Source organism: Aphis gossypii, chromosome 1 (genome assembly GCF_020184175.1).
Source record: "Aphis gossypii isolate Hap1 chromosome 1, ASM2018417v2, whole genome shotgun sequence".
NCBI classification, from domain to species: Eukaryota; Metazoa; Arthropoda; class Insecta; order Hemiptera; family Aphididae; genus Aphis; species Aphis gossypii.
The window spans coordinates 11,853,303-11,875,379 of record NC_065530.1 but is presented as its reverse complement, the minus strand read 5'-3'; the positions used below and the strand labels follow the sequence as shown (position 1 = coordinate 11,875,379).

Sequence of the window (22,077 nt, the reverse complement as noted above, 5' to 3'; positions counted from 1 at the left end):
GGCTCGCCGACCCGCGCGCGCGCGCGCGCCCGTGCGCGTGTGTGTGAATATTTTGCCATTCTTCTCGCCAACTCGATACATATATATATATATACACTTTGCGTGCGTACTACCGTCGTCGTCGTCGTCGTCGTCGTGCCAGCCAGCCGCCCGACAATCGTCTCGTGAATTCGGGCAAGTGCACACGCGCGTTTCGCACTCTCTCTCTCTCTCTCTCCGTCTGTCTCTCCGTCTAGCGCGGCGGTCCGTCGCTCCCTCCCCCCCGAAATTCCGTCAAAAATTCGCGATCGTCGATTATCCGTGATATTATTTCCACGTCGGGGCCCAGCAAGCGCGGACGTCGAATTCGCGACCGCCAGTCCCGCGTCATTCGGGTACACCGCACCGTCGTCGTCGTCGCCGGATAATATTTTTATACCCACCCGTCGACGCCGTTGTACGCACCTGCAGCAGCATCAGCAGCTACCCGCCGCGGAGGACAACAATATTCCAATACGTTCGCACCCGCTGCTCTACCTGCCGACCGACTACCCCCTCGCACAGGTATGTTATTGTTTTCATATTATATAGTTATTCGAAGATTGTTGTCAAGTCTATATAGAGGTATTTTAGCGGCGTGATCGCTCGGCGGACCCCGGAAAATGACGAAAATATTCGCGTATCGATAATTTATTGTCTTCCGACCACGTGAACGTGTACAGTATGTGTCACTATCACCGTAATTTTTTTGCAGATTTTCGTTGTAAAAAAATTTCATTTCTATTTCCTATCGGTTATTTTTTATGCGTTCCATCGATTTTTTTAATAGCTCTGGTTTTTAATTGTTTAAATATAATATATTATACACCCACGCTTCGCGATATTAGCACGCGGTGCACGCACTCCCGAGGATAGTTTTTACTGTATAATAATATTAATATTATATTATATTATACTTGTGAATTTTTTTACATGCAATCGGATTGCGTGAAAAAGATTTTTACCAATTTTGTTACAAAATATTAGTAAGTATCGTTATAAAATAGTCTCTGTATGACAGTATAACTAGTATAAGTATTTATAAAGAATTTGACTATAATATCTTATAATATACTATTTACATTTAATTTAATATGACTACTGTACTTTAATTTTATGAATGATTTTTTTCAGGATGACACCCACAATACAATGCTTCGACGACCAATCAATGCAAATGCCACCTGCTTCGGTTCTATGCAATAATATGTTTTTTCAAGAAAACCACCACCAGCTGACGTCTGCCTCCGATAAAACGAACTCGAGGCCTGGTAAGTTCATAAAGTTTGTTAACTATAACGACGTAACGTTGATTTTTCTAATATTATAACTTAAGAGATTATTTATTTATTTTTTTGCGTAACTGGTTATGTATTTTAAGTTTTGTCAATTCAACATATTATTATTAATATCATTGGTCAGCGTTTATTTTAATAGTGCTAATAACTCTCAAAGCAAACTCATTGTTTTAACCATATTTAAATAGATAGTATACATTTATACTGTATAATGTGTATAGGTACGTCGTGGAAATAATGCATTAACTTTTTTCCGCGATGTCTGATTCTAACCCGGGAAAAAGTTTGTGATAACAAATTAGAGCCAAAATGGTTCACATAACCTTGGTAATAATCGTAACATATAAATCAAATGTGATTGTAACAAATTATAAAAAATAATTGCCAATTTTGTTTGCAATTTTTAATTGTTTTTTTTTGCGTTTATGATATATACCAATAATATAAGATAAAATGTATGTATATATTGTACTAATCAATAACTATATAAATATATAATACCTATACCCAATTAGCTCTAAACTTCTAAAGAAAATGACGTAAACAAATGCACTTATAAATACTAAACTATTGATTATATATTTATAATATTTGCAAGCTAATAACATACTTTTGATTTTATTATATAGTATACTATACGGTGTGAAACTGTGAAACCAATAATATACATTTATATTTATATTTATTGTAATATATGAGGAGGTCATTTAACGTGCAACACTCATTATTATTTATTTCAGAAAACATTAATGTTTTTATCTTTTACATGATTTTAAGTTGTTACTAAACAAAAATTTTTAAAAAAACTTATATTTTAAATTTTTACTGTTATTTATCGCTATCATTTTTTAAGTTTTTTATTCTTTTAAATGACAATGTCCATTGTTAATTTTATACTTTAGAATAGAATATTATTTGGAGTATTTCATTATTTCAAGTCCTGGTTACGTGCTTTCGAGGCTTCGGGGCTATATTGTATGCCAATATTAATTATTAAACTTTTACGAGAACAATTTATGTAGGATTTTGTATAAAATCGTCCAGTATTTTGACTAAGCATAAAAATAACTAAAAAAGTTAAAACATTTTGAGTATTTATAAGTTATAGGCTATAACTTGATTAAAACCATAAATGGGCATTGGAACCTAAAATTAGTCTAAATATTTTGAAAATTGTATGATAATATGATTAATATTTTTTTGAAAATAACAAAATTACAATAATATTATTTGAAGATAAATCATCCTTTTGAATATCTGAATAACGATGACGTTACCATTTGAACTCCAGTCATTTATATAAAATGAATAAAGAATCTTGTATGATATTATTTTCATGATATACCTACATATTAATTAATACATTTAATTTTGACAATATCATCAAAAAAATTTAATTTGCTTTTAAAAAAATGTTTGACCGCGTATATTTTTGTTTAAAAAAATGATTAAAAATGATGTACCTATTCAATTATTATTATAATTAAGCTGTTTTACTTATAAACAAAAATTATATCATACTTATCGTTCATAAATCGAAAATAAACAAAGTTGAAAATGTCAATTCAATTTCTTATAAATAGCATAAAAGGCACAGAATATTTTGAAAATTATATCATGTATTTATACTTAGTAAATTATAATAATATCTGGTGAAAATTTCAAATGTTTACAGTAATTCATATTTTAAATAAAACAAAAAATCCGAATTAATTTTGTCAAAATTGGTTTTGCTTAATTTCCCCATTTTCTCTAGTTTAATTGGTTTTCTGAATCATTAGATTTAATTTTCTACCAGAAATATCAGTTTATGTTGAAATATATCGAATAACCATTAGTTATTGTTATGCTATTAGTTATGATTTGCTGAATACTCTATTTTATTCATTAATGGATGTATAAAGAATACAAATTAGTTGAATTTATTTTTTCAACAGTTGATGCTTATCTGTTCTTAATGTATTATACAACTATCAGAAACAATGACCATTCATGATCATCTACCCACTACCCAGAATAGCAAGAACCCTACACCCACACTATTTAAAATTTTTTTTAGTTATATTTTTCCGTGAGGTTCTGTCGCCTAATTTATGCAGAAACAGATAGCAAACGTTTTCAAAAATTAAATTATAATTTATTTTTAATTTACATTAGAATAAATGGTATAATGCTATAATATAATGTAGATAACATTTTGATGACATGATTTTAGTTCAATTAAAATAGAAGAATACGAGTATTTTTACTAGAACACGTGGCAAATGTTTAGGAATTATCTCTTCCAAAAAAATAATGACCATGTTTAATAAATAATAGGTTCAAATTTCTACACATAATTTTTATTATTATCCAGTTTTAAATAAACAGTATAGTAAGTGCAAACAATTGTTTGACAATTGTCAATAACATAGCATTTTGCCATTTGGTGTAAGAGTGCATACCACCAATAATCGATAGACGTTATTGTGCGGTATATTTTAATAATAATAATTATAGTAATAATCAATTTAAATGACCTAAGTTTATTACTTTTTGTATAAAACAAAAACCTGTAAGCTAATGAACAACAAATCTTTGTACGTTAATACGTAATAGATAGGTATAAGTATATAACATAATATTACAACTTGAAACAGAAACATATCTGGGGTTGTAACGTAACACCCAATTATTGTTTTAAAAAATACATAAATAATCGACAATATCAAATATCATTGTATCAATAAATAACTATTAAATAACAATTACAGATTAGTACCGTTTATTGCCAAATGTTAGTTAGCAGCTGCTATATCAAATGAAATAATTTTCTAGAAAAAGAAAAGTTTCGAGTAATGTCAATGTCAATGTCATATTTAATTGTATCATATTTGTTTTTATCAGCGTGTAATTGATTTATCTGTGTTCGAATGCATACGGGTTACAAAATCAAGCGAATAGGCGCGACCTTATTATGTCACGTCACTAATTTATTATACATGTTTAAATTTGAACTATCGGACGTCGAAATTCCAAAATATATTTTTAGTGCATTTTCGGTGGTGTTAACAATGATTATTTCATATTTGATATTACAGAATAGTTGACTATTATCTACTACAATAGATAAAGTTATCTCATAGATCTTATAAATTTTAAAGTTTTGTGGGTTATCTCCGTGGACTATAATACTAATAAATAATAATAATACCTTTTTATTTTTTTAATAATTAGTCTGTTTATCCAAAATGTTATTTACGTAGTACGAAATACTGAAGTACAGCTTATTCAATAGTCAGTTTATAGTTACCTACTTATTAGTTACTTAACTAGTTCACTGTTCACTAACTACTTACTCAACATAAATTAGTTAAAATAAGAATAATAAGACCATTACTTTTCACTTTTTAGTCAGTTCGAAAAAATAGATTTAATATAATATGTAGATTCGATAATAATGATATGATTATTACATGATAATAGTAGAATGTTTGCGTATATCGTATGAAGCATATACTCGCATAGAATTCCAATCTAATAAAGAAAACGTTGAAGAACATTAGAATGTTTATTAAGGTTGTAATTTCATCGAATATTTTTAGGAAACCTTAACAATATTTTAGTAGTTTGATATAGGCTTTTGTAATTATCTTTTAAGACCGACATTTAATTACATTAGACTCATAGTTTTATAGTGTACATCAATGTTAAGTTTAACATGTGTATTTAAATCGCTAAACAAATTCGTTTATTTAGAGAACCTTTTATAGTATACTATACCTATTGTCTATTCGCTTAGATGTATTATAGTACCGTTTATTATAAATAATAGTATTTATAATCGATGACCTACCTATTTATTTTGAATTTAGAACAGATATTTTTTTTTGAAAAAACAGAACTATTGTTATTTATTTTAATACAAAATAAAACAAATTTTTCGTAACTTAAACAACAAAGTAATTTACTTTCATTAAAATGTTATTTTTAAATCTCTTGCTAAAATTTAACCTATAGAGTTTATATCATACTAATCATTGCATATTATATTCAATAATATTTAAATTCTAAAAATCTAAACATTAATATTATCTAGTATATACTATAACAAATAATAATAAATAATGAATAATTAATTGTTTTAATGATTTTGAGCATAATTTTAATAATGACGTATAAACATGACAATACGAAATTGAGCAATGCTTATAATTGTTTCCAGATGTTAATAATTCTATATTTGATAAAATAATAGCTTTATCTCATGCATTTATGTTTCATACTTTTATCTATCGTAATATAGGGATTATAATAACTACTCAGCAGGTACGTTAGTACCTACTACCTATTCTAACTAAAAATGAATGTCAAAAATATAGTAAACACTTGGCAATAGTAGTTAAAAAAAAAATTTAATATTCGAAGTGTTAATAATAATAAGTTATAAAAAGCTTTTAAAAAAAGTTTTTCTGTAACTTGAGATATAGTTGGCATTATTTGGATTTTCGGAATATACCCATCAGTTACCGCATATTTGAAATTAATAAACTAATATTTACCAATAGGTACGTCCGAAATAACTTTTATTGGTCAATACTTATACTCATCTATGTATTATATTTTTTAAACAAAGTTTATCATACTTATAATTAATAATTATTATGTAAACATTGGAAGATTTGTAATTTTTATTTCGTTTATTTACTGTTTTCACATCAATTAATGTCACGATGTGATAATATTATGATGGAATTAAAATATAAGTTTTCCAGATAAGATTGAACTATATTTTGTTAAGTATTATTACGTCATCTCGCGAATATTAATTAATAATTATGATGAGCGTTGTATCTACATATACATATAAATATGTAATAACAACTAACATTGAAAATTTGAAGTGACGCAGTGTACTATATTATTAGTATATTTGTAATTTATATAATGTATGTGTATATTGTCAATACTTTAATATTATAGTATAATAATATTGTACTAACACTATAATAGTATAGTACTATAGTATCGTAACTGTCAAAGTGTCATACTTATCAAATTCGAAATACTCTGTAAATCATATTTTGATGGGTGATGCATGTGACTTTTTATTGTGTGGTACATTTTGCAAATACTTTTCACAAATATAAAAGGATTTATTTTGCAAAAAAATAATATATTTATTATTTATTGTGTTTCAATGGTACATTTGATAAAAACACAATAAACAATTTATTTTAGCAACATGACGTCATACGATAATGTATAATAATGTAATAAAAATATATACAGTTAATCGAATTTTGTAGATATATACAATTTTTTATTTTTTATTTTTTTTTCAATTTTCAATCTGACGTAATATGCATTTCACTCATACGCTCTTGTAGTCTCGTTTAAAAAACGTTCAATCAAAACTGAAAACATCAATGAAATGCTTTTAATCATAATAATTCAAATTTAAAAATACAATGTTATTTTGTATCGTAAATATCGGTAAAAAAACGGTAAAACGTTGTACAGTATTATCTCATGGGTTTACGACGTTTTTTTAGAAAAAATTTTTTATTAAATATTAATAAACTTCCCGGTTCGCATAATATTATTTAAAATTACATCGTAAGTAATTAAGTTCACTGGCACGCGGTAGTGTTGGACAGCTGCAACGGTAGGTAGGTATAATAATATGTATAGGCATACGTTACCTATATACGGACTATTACGTAATAATAATAATAAATAATAATAATAACAAATAATAATAATAATAAAAATGTGTGTTGTTTTCCTTCCTTCGTTTCTGTAAGGAGGTCATCACCGTCTTCTTTTTTCAACTCGTCACGGTGTTTGCAAAAAACCGGCCATCGCGCCCATCAGTCTTTCTCCGCGTCCCGCCATGTCCAACGAGAATGCGTTTCGCTACACGTGGCCCCACGTGTAACACAAAGCAGTGACGTCACCGAATTTCGGCAATACGATCCCCGAGCGCGGTCGAGTGCGCGTGTGTGTTTGCGAGTCGCGCGCATGCGCGTATGCGTGCATCCGGGTCGTCGCGTGTGCAACGTTCTATTATGTACTGTAAAATATTAAAAAAAAAAAAAAAAAATTGTTATACGACCGTCGTCGCCAGTCGCCACCGTTATGTTCTGACGAAGGTTTTTCGTACGCACGATGCGGTGTGCGTGTATAATTGTAATGATGTGATGCACATAATATTAATATTAATACTATTATTATTATTATTATTATTACTTAGGTAGGTATGGCTACTATTGTTATCATGTGTGCAATGCACATTGTTTAATAGTATATACGTACATTTATTTTCACGTGCACGCGGTTCCGATATGGTGCAATATCACATCGTCATAGATATTTAATAGTCTACGTGTACTGTTCGAAAATAGTCCGGAAAAAAGAGCTAGAAATAAAATATCAGGGAATGAAAATGTCGAAGAAATCTAAAAAACTTCAAGCTTTAAAATATCAATTTATAAACATTTCAAATATTCATTCTATAATATTGTAATTTGTAACACGTATACCTATTTGAAAACCAAAAATAAATTTGAAAAATCAGATACGAAATATCTTTGCAGATTGAAAAAACTTAGCATTGAACTGGCTGAACCGAAAATAAAAACGAACATCACTTAACCAATAACTACTAATAAAATGTGAAAAAAACCATGAAAATTCCAATAAAAATAAATACTTTATGCACACATGTTGCAGAAAAGAAAATTAAACTTAAAGAATGTTTAATAGCTATATATAGTTAGAATTTAGAAACTGAAGAAGTGACTCTGCTGTCTGCTACATAAGTATAGTGGAGTGTCATCGAATAGAAGTCACCGAAATGACTAATAATGAATGTGTGATGTGCTAAAACATTTATATTATATTATCATGCCTAAAAATGCTAATATTATTATATACATAGTTGGTAAACAATTTAAGCTACAGTTATAAATTCAGTGTTAAATTATAATTAAAAAAACAAAATTATTTTGATGAAATCTAGTTTTTGAGTATAAAAGTTTCAGCTTTCCTTGATTGTTAAATTGTTTTCTGTATTATTTTCAAATGTACGATTTTTAATAACTAATTTTATATCAAAAACTACACTTGAAAGTTGAAGCATTTATATCGTTTACTGCTTAAAAATCCTTAAGTCTGACACAAGAAACTACACGCTCTAATCAGAATCTAAAATATTAAATTATAAAAATAGAAATTTTTATAAATAGAACATTTTTTAAATTTGTAATAATTATTTTTTACTCCAACATTCAAATTTTAAATTCTACACGATGCTCGGATGCTGAAGATGAAATGTTATTCTGAGATTTCATTCCCTTTTAGACTGGAGATTTTCCTATACATAATATTATATACCTTCTATTTTATGGCGATGGTGTGATTGTATAGAGAATATCTTTTTTTTTATAATATTATCGTTTTTCGGGTTTCAGTGGTGACGAGAAAGTATCCAAATTATTCGCGTAGTTTGATGTTATTGTCTTCGTTGATGTCGCGGTAATGGTAATGACCGGTGTAGATGGTGACCGTTGTCGTTTGGGTTGTGCAGAGGGTAGCTATTTGTCACCGCCTACGGTCTCTTTCGGAGTTTTTGCACACACACGTGCGTGTTTATTATTATTATTATGAGGCCGAGGTAACCAAAAAAGCTTTGTAGAAAGGTAGAAAGTACGTACACGAAGAACAATCGACACGTGTGTCGTGTGCGCTAAGCGGCGGCCTCGGCGGCGCCGTTGCCGAGGGGTTGCCGTGACGTTCTACCCTTCCACCGCCGCCCAGGCGCGGTGACTCTGGAGCGTGTGTACGCTCGGGTCGCACGTGGAACTCGCCTGAACCCCTTCACGTGCTGCTTTTTTATTTTTATTTTTTAAACGACCGTCCCGTTTACCGTTTTTCGCAGACGACGGTTCACAGCCGCGGAAATTTAATTACGGTAATTTTCCGTTTTTCCTTTTACCGTTATACGCGCGTGCAGTGTACGCCGTTTCCAAATATATACGATTCACGACCGTTATGACGTACAAAATACGTACTAAAAATAAACCGCACCTACGCCACCCGCGACTTTATCGGTTCTATAATATACCGTCGAGGTGTACCTATGTGTAGAGTATAAAATATATGTATTTTTTTTTTTTTATCGTTCTTTATATTATAATATTATATTTTATTACTGAAGCGGTCGCGGGCCGGACAAAAACAATATTATAATGTTGTTATACTATCACGGTTGACGTACACACGCGCGGGTTTTTAATTTTATGTATGTGTGCGTGTTTTCATATATATATATATAAACGACGATTTGTGCTCCAGGGACACGCCTTTCTTTGTCGGGGGAATCCGCGCTGCGGCGGCGGTGGCGTCGGTTCGAAGGTCGCACGTGGCGCGACTGCCGCGGTCACCAAACCCGTACGCACACCTCCCTACCGCACCGCCCGTCCGTCGTCGTGTCCCTCGTCGCCCCGCCGCCGCTGCAAAATTGCGAAATTCTCGCGCGCGATTGTTACGCGAGTGGGTGGGTGTGCGGGCGGGCGGGTGGTCGACCGGCTGTTCTTCTGGTTATTATTATTATTATTATTATTGTTGTTATACGTATTATTATTTTGTCAGCGGCCGATGACACGCGAAAAACGAGAACGGCCGGAGCACAACTCCATAGCATATTGTAATGTGCGTCGCTTTTACGCGTGTAACATTATATTATATTGCACCGATAATATCTCAATACGCGTACTTTAGTACCGTACCTATAAAGATCAAAATATTCTTTTGGGTGTATATATTTTTATATTTTACGAGTGGTTTTTAACCAGGGGCGGATCTTGGATATTTTGACATAGGGGGGGACACATATAAATTGTACAATGATTATTTAATCATGATTAATAATACACACTGCAGCTCTTGTTTTTAAACGAAATTGGTATTTGGTAGTAATGTATTTGATATAATGTTGATTCCATAATATCACATACCAAAATAATAACTTATACGTATAGGCAAGTATAATAATACATATACAAAAAAATGTCGATTGAAAATTGACAGGGGGGCACGTTACCCCGCGCCCCTCTCCTAAATCCGCCAATGTTTGTAATGAATGTAAATTGACGCATTCATATTATTCTTATATGCGTACGTTTTAATCTACAAATTCCAACCGATTTCAAATATTTATACATACCTACCTATTATAATTTTTTATAGTAATTTGATAACGTTTCTATCGATATTATAAGAATAGTTACTTTTGAGAAACAGTATCGTAGCATGTTCTGCAACTATGTGCGTAAGTACTCGCGTTATTGGCCAATTTTTTGCCTTATCGAGGAAAACAATTTATTTTTTTTTAGGCGCTTATTATTTTGGGAGAAGGAGCAGTGCTATAAAAATATCTAGTAAGACTTAGTTGCGCCTATGTAATAGGTAAGAGGACACGAGATACCCCACTTGAACGGAAATGCGCTCCTTATGATATTCACAATAATATGCAACTGCAATTTCAACAATCGCGGTGGCGGCGGCATCCGGTTGCCAAATTGTCGACACGCGTTTACGCTAAAACCGTGTATTTTGTTATGCGGTGTATAATAAATTCCACCTATAATATTATACTCGTTCGTACGGTAAAATAATAATACATATTATTACGTACATGTAATAAAATCTGCTCGTGCACGTGTTAATTTTGCGCCGTAAAACTTTTTACAACTTATGCCGCGGAATCGAGTTACACGTGCGGAATATTATTATTATATTAGCTAGGTGTCGAGGTTTTTTTCTTTTTTTTCTTATACGATCAAAAAAATTAACCTCACCACACCTATAACTTAATACGATGTACACACAGTAAATTCTGCAAGGCGATTAACACATTTTCCTACGGTATTCGATGTTTGTACAATATTTCCTGTTGACTACAATCGCTGTATATATATTATATACAATCCCTGTACTATACTATTCCCTGATGTAGTGATGTATATATAGTGCTGTCCATTACGTCCAAAATAGTCTGATATCAATAATTTTTTATTTACTGTCACAATTTTATTGATTTATGATGTCCACCTAACCAGACACCTGCAGTTGTTATTATTGGATACTTTATTATGGATTAGTTTATCTAAATATTATAATTCAAAATATGGTATATAATATTATAAATGTAAATTCAAATCAAATTCATGAAACTAAAATGTTTGTAAAAAACATTTATTTCTGAGTTTACTAATTACAGATGCGCACAATTATATCGTGTAAATATGTAGAACATCGTACGATTTGAATTAAAAAAATAATAATACAAACTACAAAATAATAAATAATTAACTAATAGAATTGTTGTAAAATAACAGAATTGCTAATAAAGTTAAATACATAATATATATTATATAACTATATAAGTATATAATTATAATCTATAATATATAGCCATTAGCCAATAGTCTTATAGGTTCCATATAAATTTATTACCAATATAGTAAATAGTTCCACTAAACGCGTATTATATGACTATATGAACTATACTAGAAAAGACAACAGTAGAACCCAAACAGTTTTTTTTTTACCGGCTACTTGATGAGAGGTTCATCATTAATTTCACATTTTCCACATAGTTTCTTTTAATTCTTCTAGATAATAAGTAAATCCAGAATTGATGTGTCAATGTCTTCTGCAGAATATTTTGAATAATTCAATATCAAAACATATTTAGGTATAAAACATGCATGTAATTCGGTCCTTGCGATTAGTAAACGTACAGTATTCTTTTATAAATTATCATTTGCACGTTTATATTTTTCGACGATTATGAAAATAGTATTCAAAATTTATTATTGTGTAATTATATGAAATTTGATAAAACATATTTTGATTCACATCCAAGCCAAAATTTTTGTTAAAATTAATTGTCCACAAATTTAATACTAATTCATACTTTTGAAGACTTATAAGGAGTGCAAATTACGTCTTGTTTGTATACTGTCCACTATACTTAGTTTTTTCTTGTATACTAAAACTTGAACGAATTTAACAATAAAAAACTTATAGTTTGTAGTTTATTGTTGATATTTACTGTTCAAGACGTTCAAATCTGAGTATTGAGTTTTTACTCAAATTTAAAGAACAAGTATAGATATATTCAAGTAGAAATAACTCCATATACGATGTACCTATATTGGAAATTGCTCATAATTTGTGTCAAGCTACTTATTTTACGTTTTCAATGTTTATATATATAACTATGTGGCTAAATAGTAATTTATTTTTATTATTACATTTTTTTGTAAGTGCACAATGTGTTATATATCTATATATATTATGTAAATTATTGAAAATTAATATTTTTAAATATATTCTATGATTTTTATATACGATTACTTATAGCATATTAAAATATTTTTAGTATATAATATATGGGCTGGTTTTAGTCCAAATATCACGTATCTAAATAATACATAATTCAAATCTTTTTCAATAGAAAATCTAAAATCTAAACGTAAATAAAATGTAGAAAAGAAATTTTTAAAATGTATTGTTCTTGTATTAGCTTATATATTAGATAATCGTGTATTAATATTTTATTATTTATTCAAAATTACAAGGTAGTTATTATTTTATTTAAAAAATACTTAGTACTTATAGTTGATACTTGTATACAGTTGTATTTGTATAAAAGCATTTATAATTAGGTAATTTAACTGTTGTGAGTTGTGACTCATTGAAGTGATTCACATGTAAATCATTATAGCCTTATAGGTGCGTATAATTATTAATTATCAAATGTTATTTTTATCTTACTGATATTAAAAATAATACAATTATTGATGATAATTTTAATATTTACTTATAATATATTTGAATTTTTAAATAATTGAGTGTATATATAAGTATGTTATTTATAAAAGTGTTAACAAATTTAGTCACTTTGAAAGCGATTAATCCTACCAAATTTAAATTAAATAGAAACTAATTTTTTAATTGTTTTGTATGCAATGCGGGAACTAATTTCATATATTCTAAAATCTAAAACATAATATAGTTACTTCCAACAATTCCAAAAATAATAACTCTTGCAGTCCAGATCTGCTAAATTGTTCAAAACACGCTCATGATTATACTACATGTCCACGTACGTATACATAATTTATACTTAGTATTATAGGTGTATATACAACATATTATTATGTAGGTATACTAGCTAATAATATAAATAGTACCTAATCATTTTAAGTTTTAACAGTAGGTCGTGTATAGCTCATAATTCGAATGGCCTGTAGGGCTGAAGTCCTTAAAACGATAAATTTACATAAGTTTATCGTCTTTATTTATCCTCTAGAGACAAATTTGCATAGATTTATTCGAAAAGTGCCATAATTGTATAATCGTATAACTAAATTAGAAAAAGTTATCTACACTGACACAGTGTTTAAAATTATAATTTTTATACTGCTAATTTTAAAGAAGCTGATAGCCTTCGTTTTCCTTAATACAAAGTGATGAATTTGCATTCAATATCAAAAATAATGAGTGTTATATTATTTATCGGTTAATAGTATCAATTAAAATGCATCTTAGCGACTCAGCATCTACAATACTATTAAAGCATGCTAATTATGTTTTACAATTCTTTTGTTTACGTATATTTCTTACGTCTTGCTATTTTAAATTGATTTTTCAGTTTATTGACCTGTTTTAAATAATAAGGCATATCTAATATCTATATATTATTATTTTTTTAATGTTGAGAGACTTTATTATTATTATTATTATTAAAGTTTCCCCATTTAGATTTATGGATTCATTGTTAAATTTATATAATATAATATTTAAATTCAGGAGTAATAAAATGGTAATGGCATTATAATTTATAATACTGTATTGAATATTTAAATATTTAAATTCAAAACAATACTACAACTATATAATTTGACTGTTGAAATAGGGAAAAGATCATACACATACTTGCGTAATACACCCATAAATATAAAATAGAACAGATATATTATTAGGTACGTGTAGGTAATTAGTTACACAATTTTTTTTTGAAGATTTTTAAAATGTGATTGGTTGTTGTTTACTTGTTTATAGTAATATGTCATATATTGCTTAAATATACCAAGTTTTCAGTGACTTTATTAACTAAACATTCTTATTTATTTTAATTTTAGTATAGGTATATTGCATAAATAACTATATAATAAGCAAACAATAAAATAAAATATATAGTGTAATAGTGTATAGTATTTGATAAAATTAATCAAAATGTTTTTTTATCTGTAAGTTTTAATTTAAATATCTTGAAATAAATTGACTTAAATAATATTAAAGTAGTATATACAATTATTTTATATTAGATACAAATACGAATAAAAAATTTTATTTCAAGGATTCCTTTTAAGTTTTAATGACTAGGTTTAATAGGTTTTCTCTCGTCAATAAAATGTATTAGATGCATTAAGTGCATTTATATTAATTCATTGCTATATTATATGTAATTTTATTTTTTAAAGAATTTTTTTTATAATTCAAATTAAATTTCTTTGTATCATCATATAAGTTGGATATAATAAGAAATTGCAATAACTACAAGAAATATGTTTTATGTAGCGCCAAATTTTACGACTTAAGTATTATACACTTATACTTAAATAAACCTGTTGTGTACAGAAAATTCTTTTGTCTATATAGACACTAAATGTGGTTTGTCTGCTAATATAAATTTTAAAACCTATTACCTAGTAAAATAATATTTTCACAATGCATTTTCATTTTAAGTTGCAGATATTGAATATTTTACTTAAGAATAAAGTATTAATAAATAAGCATTATTAGTTGGACATTTTTTTTTTTATAAAAAAAGAATAATAATTATATATCTTATAGATATTCATCACCTTTAAATTTTTTTATTTACTTTTCAAATTTAAAAATAAAATTATGACTATGGACTTTATATAGGTATTGTATATTTTAAACAATGAAAATGTTTCATTATTGTTATATACTTTCATTATTGACACTCTTATGAATAATTATATGGAATACATTTATAACATTAACGGTTATTCAAACATACATTGAAACTTTTATCATTTTATGATTAAAAAATTAAAATTATAAGAATACAATTCTTATTATGTATAGACGCATAATATAGTTATGTCGACCATGTATCTATTTATTATAATTATAGGCAGGTACAATCTATTGTTGCATTAGAATAATGTATGTATTCTTTTGTACTCAAAATTTATTTTAAATTTTGATATCAACTCGAACTGTTATAGGATTACAATATACAAATATTTTAAAGTTATTACAGGTTATCATTATTTTAGTAAGAAATATGAGCTACCTATATCATGTTTTTTTAAATAGGTACTTGGTGTCTGGTGATATATACATACATTGTCGTAGATAACCTATATTAAGATGTATAAGAATTATTTTTATTTTTAAGTTGTTATATAATAATAGAACTCTGTTCTTGACACTTTGAGTATATTTCGATTGAACAATTTTCTTCGCGATTATCAATTCTATTGATGTGTCATCGCTTCATTTGACATCAGTTACATTCATGTTCATCAAAACTGCTTATTTCGTTTTAAATATTTAAAGAAATATATTGTTATGTTTCCATGTATGATGTGTATAATATACAGAATAGATGTCAAACAATTTTGAAAATAAAGCGGAATAAACATTTAATTGAGTACCTATATTATATATTTTATTAAACTAAATCCAATATAAATTATATAATAATTTCTTGGTTCGAATTAAATATAAATATATATTTTTTAATATATTTTGCTGCTTTTAATATTTTGGAAAACCTAAATAAGTTGAGTTTTATATCATGCCAATTGCCAAATATTATATACTTTCATGCGAATATGTCAGACACGCATTATCACAAAAATATTCAATTCACGAATCAAAAGTCAAGTTATAAGTGTTATAACGAATGTGAACTATACTTATCTCTTGTTGTAAACACATATAATATTAAAATGAATATACAAATTGTGCTTATGTAAGTAGTATTATTTGGTGATCTGTTACATTTCACGTAGGTATCTACTCGTGGTGTGCAACTGCATTATTAAATACACGTGCCGGTTGATAAAAAAAAATCCTAGATACAAGGCCGACATTATGTATAATGTATAAATCAAACAGCCTTGCTCATCCTAATTCATTATAATTTTCGGATAATTCTCTATAGCGTTTCTGCGTGATAGGTTCGTAGCACATCAGCCACATTAAATGAATAGGTATCTTAACCATTTTATACTGATAAAAAACACAACATATTTTTTTCGTATATGTCTGTATTTATTGTACGTATATAATTGCTTATAATTATTATTGATTGTGTACATTCAAAAATCAACGAAAAGCTAAATAATTTTTAGGCAAAAAAACATAATTTACTAGGCAAATATTTTCGACGATGCGATAACATTTCAACGACTGACGCGACTGGACGGATAAGATAAAATTAATAATAAAAGTAAATAAGTAATATATATGCAGCCATACGATTATAGCTATATAAATATATAATGTATTATAAAATATTATGTAACATATACTATATATCATTATATTTGTGTATACTGGAAGGCATTTTAGGCATTTTATGTAAAATGCTAAACGATAAATAGATCGTCGTTTTTACGTTGATGCACAGACGAAAATATTATGTACTACGCAATATCGTTTTAGAAAATATATAAATGTAATTTTATGGCGAAGTTTCAAATATTACAGCTCTAACAGTACCTATATACGTTATACACTATATAAAATGTACCAAAAATGGGACATCATAATATTATTATGCTTTAAAGTGACACTAAATATAATAATTTCTCAAATGTTTCGTATGAAAAAACATTTATGTTGAATAATTTTGTTTTGGCCATTGCCCTACAAATAATATATTTTTTATGGTTATGAATTGGAACAAGCAGTGATAGATGAAGTATCAGGCTTTTTCTGATTGCAGTAAAGTTACATTAATGTTGTATAATATCTGCGATATACTGATCTTGTTTTTTAATATATTCATGTATAATATTATTGAATTTACTATAAAATACCCTAAAACAATTTTGTGCTCACATTTTGAAGCTATTTAAATTTATCCCAAACGTAGGCCTCAAGCACCTGTTTTTTGTTTGTTGGCAGAATAGCAAAATTTAAAAATATTTATAATAGACAAAAAATAATTTTACCTCACCAAACAAGTCAGGTTCAATCGACAAATTGCGAATATTATTATTTTTAGGAATATGTTGTTTACGTAGTATATGCGTTTCTTAACAAGTGACAATTATATATAGATTTACATAAATTTTTTTCTTAAAATGCATTATTTTTAAACGCATTTATTTAGTATACTGATTAGTGATTGCAATCATGCATACTTATACTTATCTCAGTATAAGAGATAGAACAAAAAGAATTAGGTAGAATAAATACAAATTAGACATACACATAGAAATAACAATAATATACATATAGATACAAATTTATAATTTTTATTTTGAAAACTCAAACATTTTGTATCCTATATGACCTATATAATTATTTTCAAATTTTACATAAATTCAAAATCAAAGTTATAATGTTTTCTTGTTGTTACTTAAAACAGTGAGTAAAATACCTATTTATTATATATTAACTTCAATTTTAAAATGATAACTTGTTGTTTCTATTTTAAATTGTCAGACTATTTTTATTTTTAATTGTTGATACGCAATAATCTAGTGTTGGACTCTAGATGGGTGATATGTTAATCCGTCTTGATTGGGACTAATGGTTTATTAAACAAAATTATTTTTTGCGTTTAAATTAGCGGAGTAGAAAATTTTCATCTATTAATACTCAATGTCTTTACCCCACCGGCCACCGCATTCCATTTAAACATGCATAATTAATTATTATTTAAAACACATGCCGTATATTATAATAACATCATTATATTGTTTAGGTACTTGTATATAGTCAAATGACGTATTTGCTATGTAAATACGTAACGCGTGTACTTGCATCGTTACATGGCGTATATAAATGGTACCTATATGTGACGCACGTGTGTATACAATTATATAATGTAACTATTATTCTGCAATTGTACATATAGCTATCATTTACTATTTAGTACACACTTAAAATTTTAATACAAGTACGAACTCCCCATCACCTATATATTTATTATCACGACTGATCACACCTACACCATCATAATATAGGTTGACAATATATGTATAGATATACATTTTTAAAGATATCGAATCGGTTTTTTTTTTACTATTTTACAACTATTAAGTTTTAATTTTATAAAATGTTTAAAAAAAATGTTAATTCGTATCATTGATAACGATTTTTGAGATGATTGATTGTGTTTTTTCGGTGGTGGAAGGAAAGGAGAGGAATTTTCCTTTTTACGTTGTGCTACTTTCTAATTGCGCCTATGTATACATAGGTATGTTTGTGAATAATTCAGTCTTATTTATCCGACTGGTCAAAAATAATTTCTCCATTATTTGAATATAGTATTATTGAACTTTGATTTACTATAATCAAATATATAATCAGTATATTATTAGTATTTATTCATATAAATAAATTTAAATTACGTACAAAAATACGGTTCATAAATAGGTAGTAGGTTTAATAGTTTAATTATTATTTCTATATCATTAAACATTATTGCCTCCTTAATATCCGATGTTTGCAAATACTTACGTAATATATTATGGTGTTGACTAAGTCGATTTAATTCAGCGGTTCTAAAAGAAATCGGACAAAATAAAAAAAACTTATTTATTAGGTATTTTGTTTTCCATTAGTCGTAGGATTATCATATTTCAATCAAATATAATACAATTTGTATAAAACATAACATAAAATGTAAACTATTTGGTTTAGTGTATATCAACACCATTGATAATATTGGTATAATCATTAATCAATGTAGGAACGTTAGGAAATCTCTGATAATCTTTGGAAATCTTTGGACATATTTCGAAATCTGACGTAAGAATTTTATGTGCTAGTGATTTATCTTGTATAAGGGTAACTTCAGAATAATGCAACGGTGAAAGAATCATATAATTTATTTGGTATTTCGAAGAAGAATATTACTTATTTAATTAATTGATTTTGTTGTAAATTTCTTAAGATTTTTTTAATATTATTTTAATGTACGTAATTTATGACCGTCAACACCTCTGCATCTTCTTTTATTAAGTATTAACCACTAGAAACTGTAAAAATATTCATATGGTTAGAAACTCGATAATCAATAGACCGTTTAGTATAGGTAATAGGTATACTTTAAAATATAACTTTGTGAGAAAATCACTGTTTATGCTTTTAAGTTAAGACTATCATTAATAAATATAACCATATGAATTTAAGAGAATGAAATAAATTGTTATATGTGCTTATAAAGAATATTTTTGATTATAGATGTTCGAACTAACCATCAATGGAACCCTTATCTAAGGAATCGCCATTCAACGTTTAGCAGTAAAAGAAATACCTCCTACACTTCAGCATTAAAGGTAAATTTTCTATTTCACTATAATTTGTATACCTATTAATAATTAATAAATTATAACACAATAATCACAGTATAGTACATTAGTACATAATACTAACCATATATTATTATTCTATGTGTATATATACGTACCACTTACCATTACTACTATTCTGAGACGAATTTTCCTTCCTCTGATTTTGTCCTGACGCGAAAATAATAAATGTACCTACACCATTTTGCAATAACATCAAAAGGTGAACCCGCATCCGCTCCGAATAATTTTGTGTTTCAAACGTCTTATTGTCTTCTAGTGTCGTCTCTTATGTCTATACTCTATAGTCTATACTATATAACAATGTGTAGATACTAATAATTATACATTTTTGATATTTAGTGAGTACTAATGGTGCCATCCCGGTTAACATTATTTTATTTGGGCAACAGGGATGAGTGCTTTAGGTATGAGGTATATGTATATGTGTCTTACTGTAAAACTTTTAAAATACTAAAATGACATGTACAATGCGACCCATAAAAATGTATACTTGATGGGTTTTATGTTATTTCAGCCGGACGACGTGAAGGGACTACTGCAGCGACGGGACAACGATCAGCAATCACCGTCTGCGGCGGTTACCGAAGAGCACTTGAACGCGATACGCAAGAGACAAGCCCTGTTGCTGGTCACCATCCAGACGATGACACTGTTCCACCACAACCGAATATTGGAGCACAAGCTGTCGGCGTTGCACAGGAAGGTAGTGCAGGTCCAGAACAGGCAGAGGCAGAGGAACATTAAATCCGCCGCCGCCGAGGAATAATTCATATAACCAATTGTTGCTGCTGTAGTTGTCATCGTCGTACGGCGTGGAGGAAGAGGACGAAAAGGACGTCAACGGCAACGACACGACTTCCGGCTAAATTTTAGTCTAAATTTCGGTATAACGGACAACACACTCACACACACACATACCACTCGCACGTAAAATAAGGAATTATTGTATGTATATAGATCGATTATATATTATAATTTAATTATATTCAAATAATTGTTATTATTATTATTATTATTATTACGAGTGATAGTAGTAATATAATATAGGTACCACCTACCTAACTATTCGTTTATATAATATTATGAAGTGTATGTCATATAACTTATATAATAATAGTTATTAAACGATGTTAACTATGTTAAGTATTAATTATTAATATTATGGTCTAATAATTTATATATTATATAAATATTGTACATAATATAGATGTATTAGAAACATCGGGTTGAGACGAATATCGTCAAACACTACTAAATAATATACGCGCGTACCAGTGATATTTGTAACGAACAAACTACATTTTAATCGGTAAATTTAATTTGTATTACTATGTTATAATATGCTAATCTAGACTGAACTAAATGTGTAATAAACCAAATACCAATGAGCATTTATAAGTTAGGATATTCTAATAGGCGCATCGCCATTGACGCCGTATCGCTACCACTCCGCGAGGGATTTACACGTTAAATTCAAACTTTCTATATTATTATATCGTATAAACCTCGTATAGGTATAATCACATGTCTTATTCTTAATTGTTTTTAAGTATAATAGGAAAAAAAAGGTTGTGAATACGGAAATGACCTCCAAAGATTTATATTATAATGCAATGACAACGATATTCACATATTATTATAGCGGTGGAATTGCGATATCCGGAAACGCCGAGCAAAGTCCGTTTGCGTACGCCTGACGTTTTGTGTAACCATCGGATTCTCATCTCCGTTATTGCACGTTATTCAAGTGATATTTTTTTTTTGTTTAATAAAATAATTTCACATTTTACTTTTATTTTTTGCTCACAATGGGTTTACGTCGTTTTTAAATATTTTATTAAATAACATATTATACACACAAGTTCGAGTGTACTCTTATGTGTATAATTCTAAATAATTTGTTAAAATAATTTATTTTTAATTAAATAGCTTGGAATTTGATGAGAAAATTATAAAGTATAATATATGTATAATATTATGATAAGTTATTATTTATTTAAGTAAAAATTGAAATGTACTTAGTATAATTATGTGAATATTTTAAGAAAAACCTATTTGTATTTTTTTTAGCTTTAAAATTGTATTACACTTATCAATACATACAACATTTACCA

The 22,077-nt window shown here is 28.1% G+C and overlaps 1 protein-coding gene across 1 annotated transcript; it reads left to right on the top strand.

The window, feature by feature from the left end:
- The first annotated feature begins 123 nt into the window (after positions 1 to 123).
- On the top strand, positions 124 to 20,957 carry LOC114128422 (uncharacterized). Its single transcript, XM_027992936.2, has 4 exons — positions 124 to 543; positions 1,153 to 1,289; positions 19,833 to 19,927; positions 20,478 to 20,957. Exons 2-4 carry the CDS (start codon positions 1,154 to 1,156, stop codon positions 20,727 to 20,729), a joined length of 483 nt encoding a protein of 160 aa, XP_027848737.2. The 5' UTR covers positions 124 to 543; position 1,153; the 3' UTR covers positions 20,730 to 20,957.
- Positions 20,958 to 22,077: the final 1,120 nt, after the last annotated feature.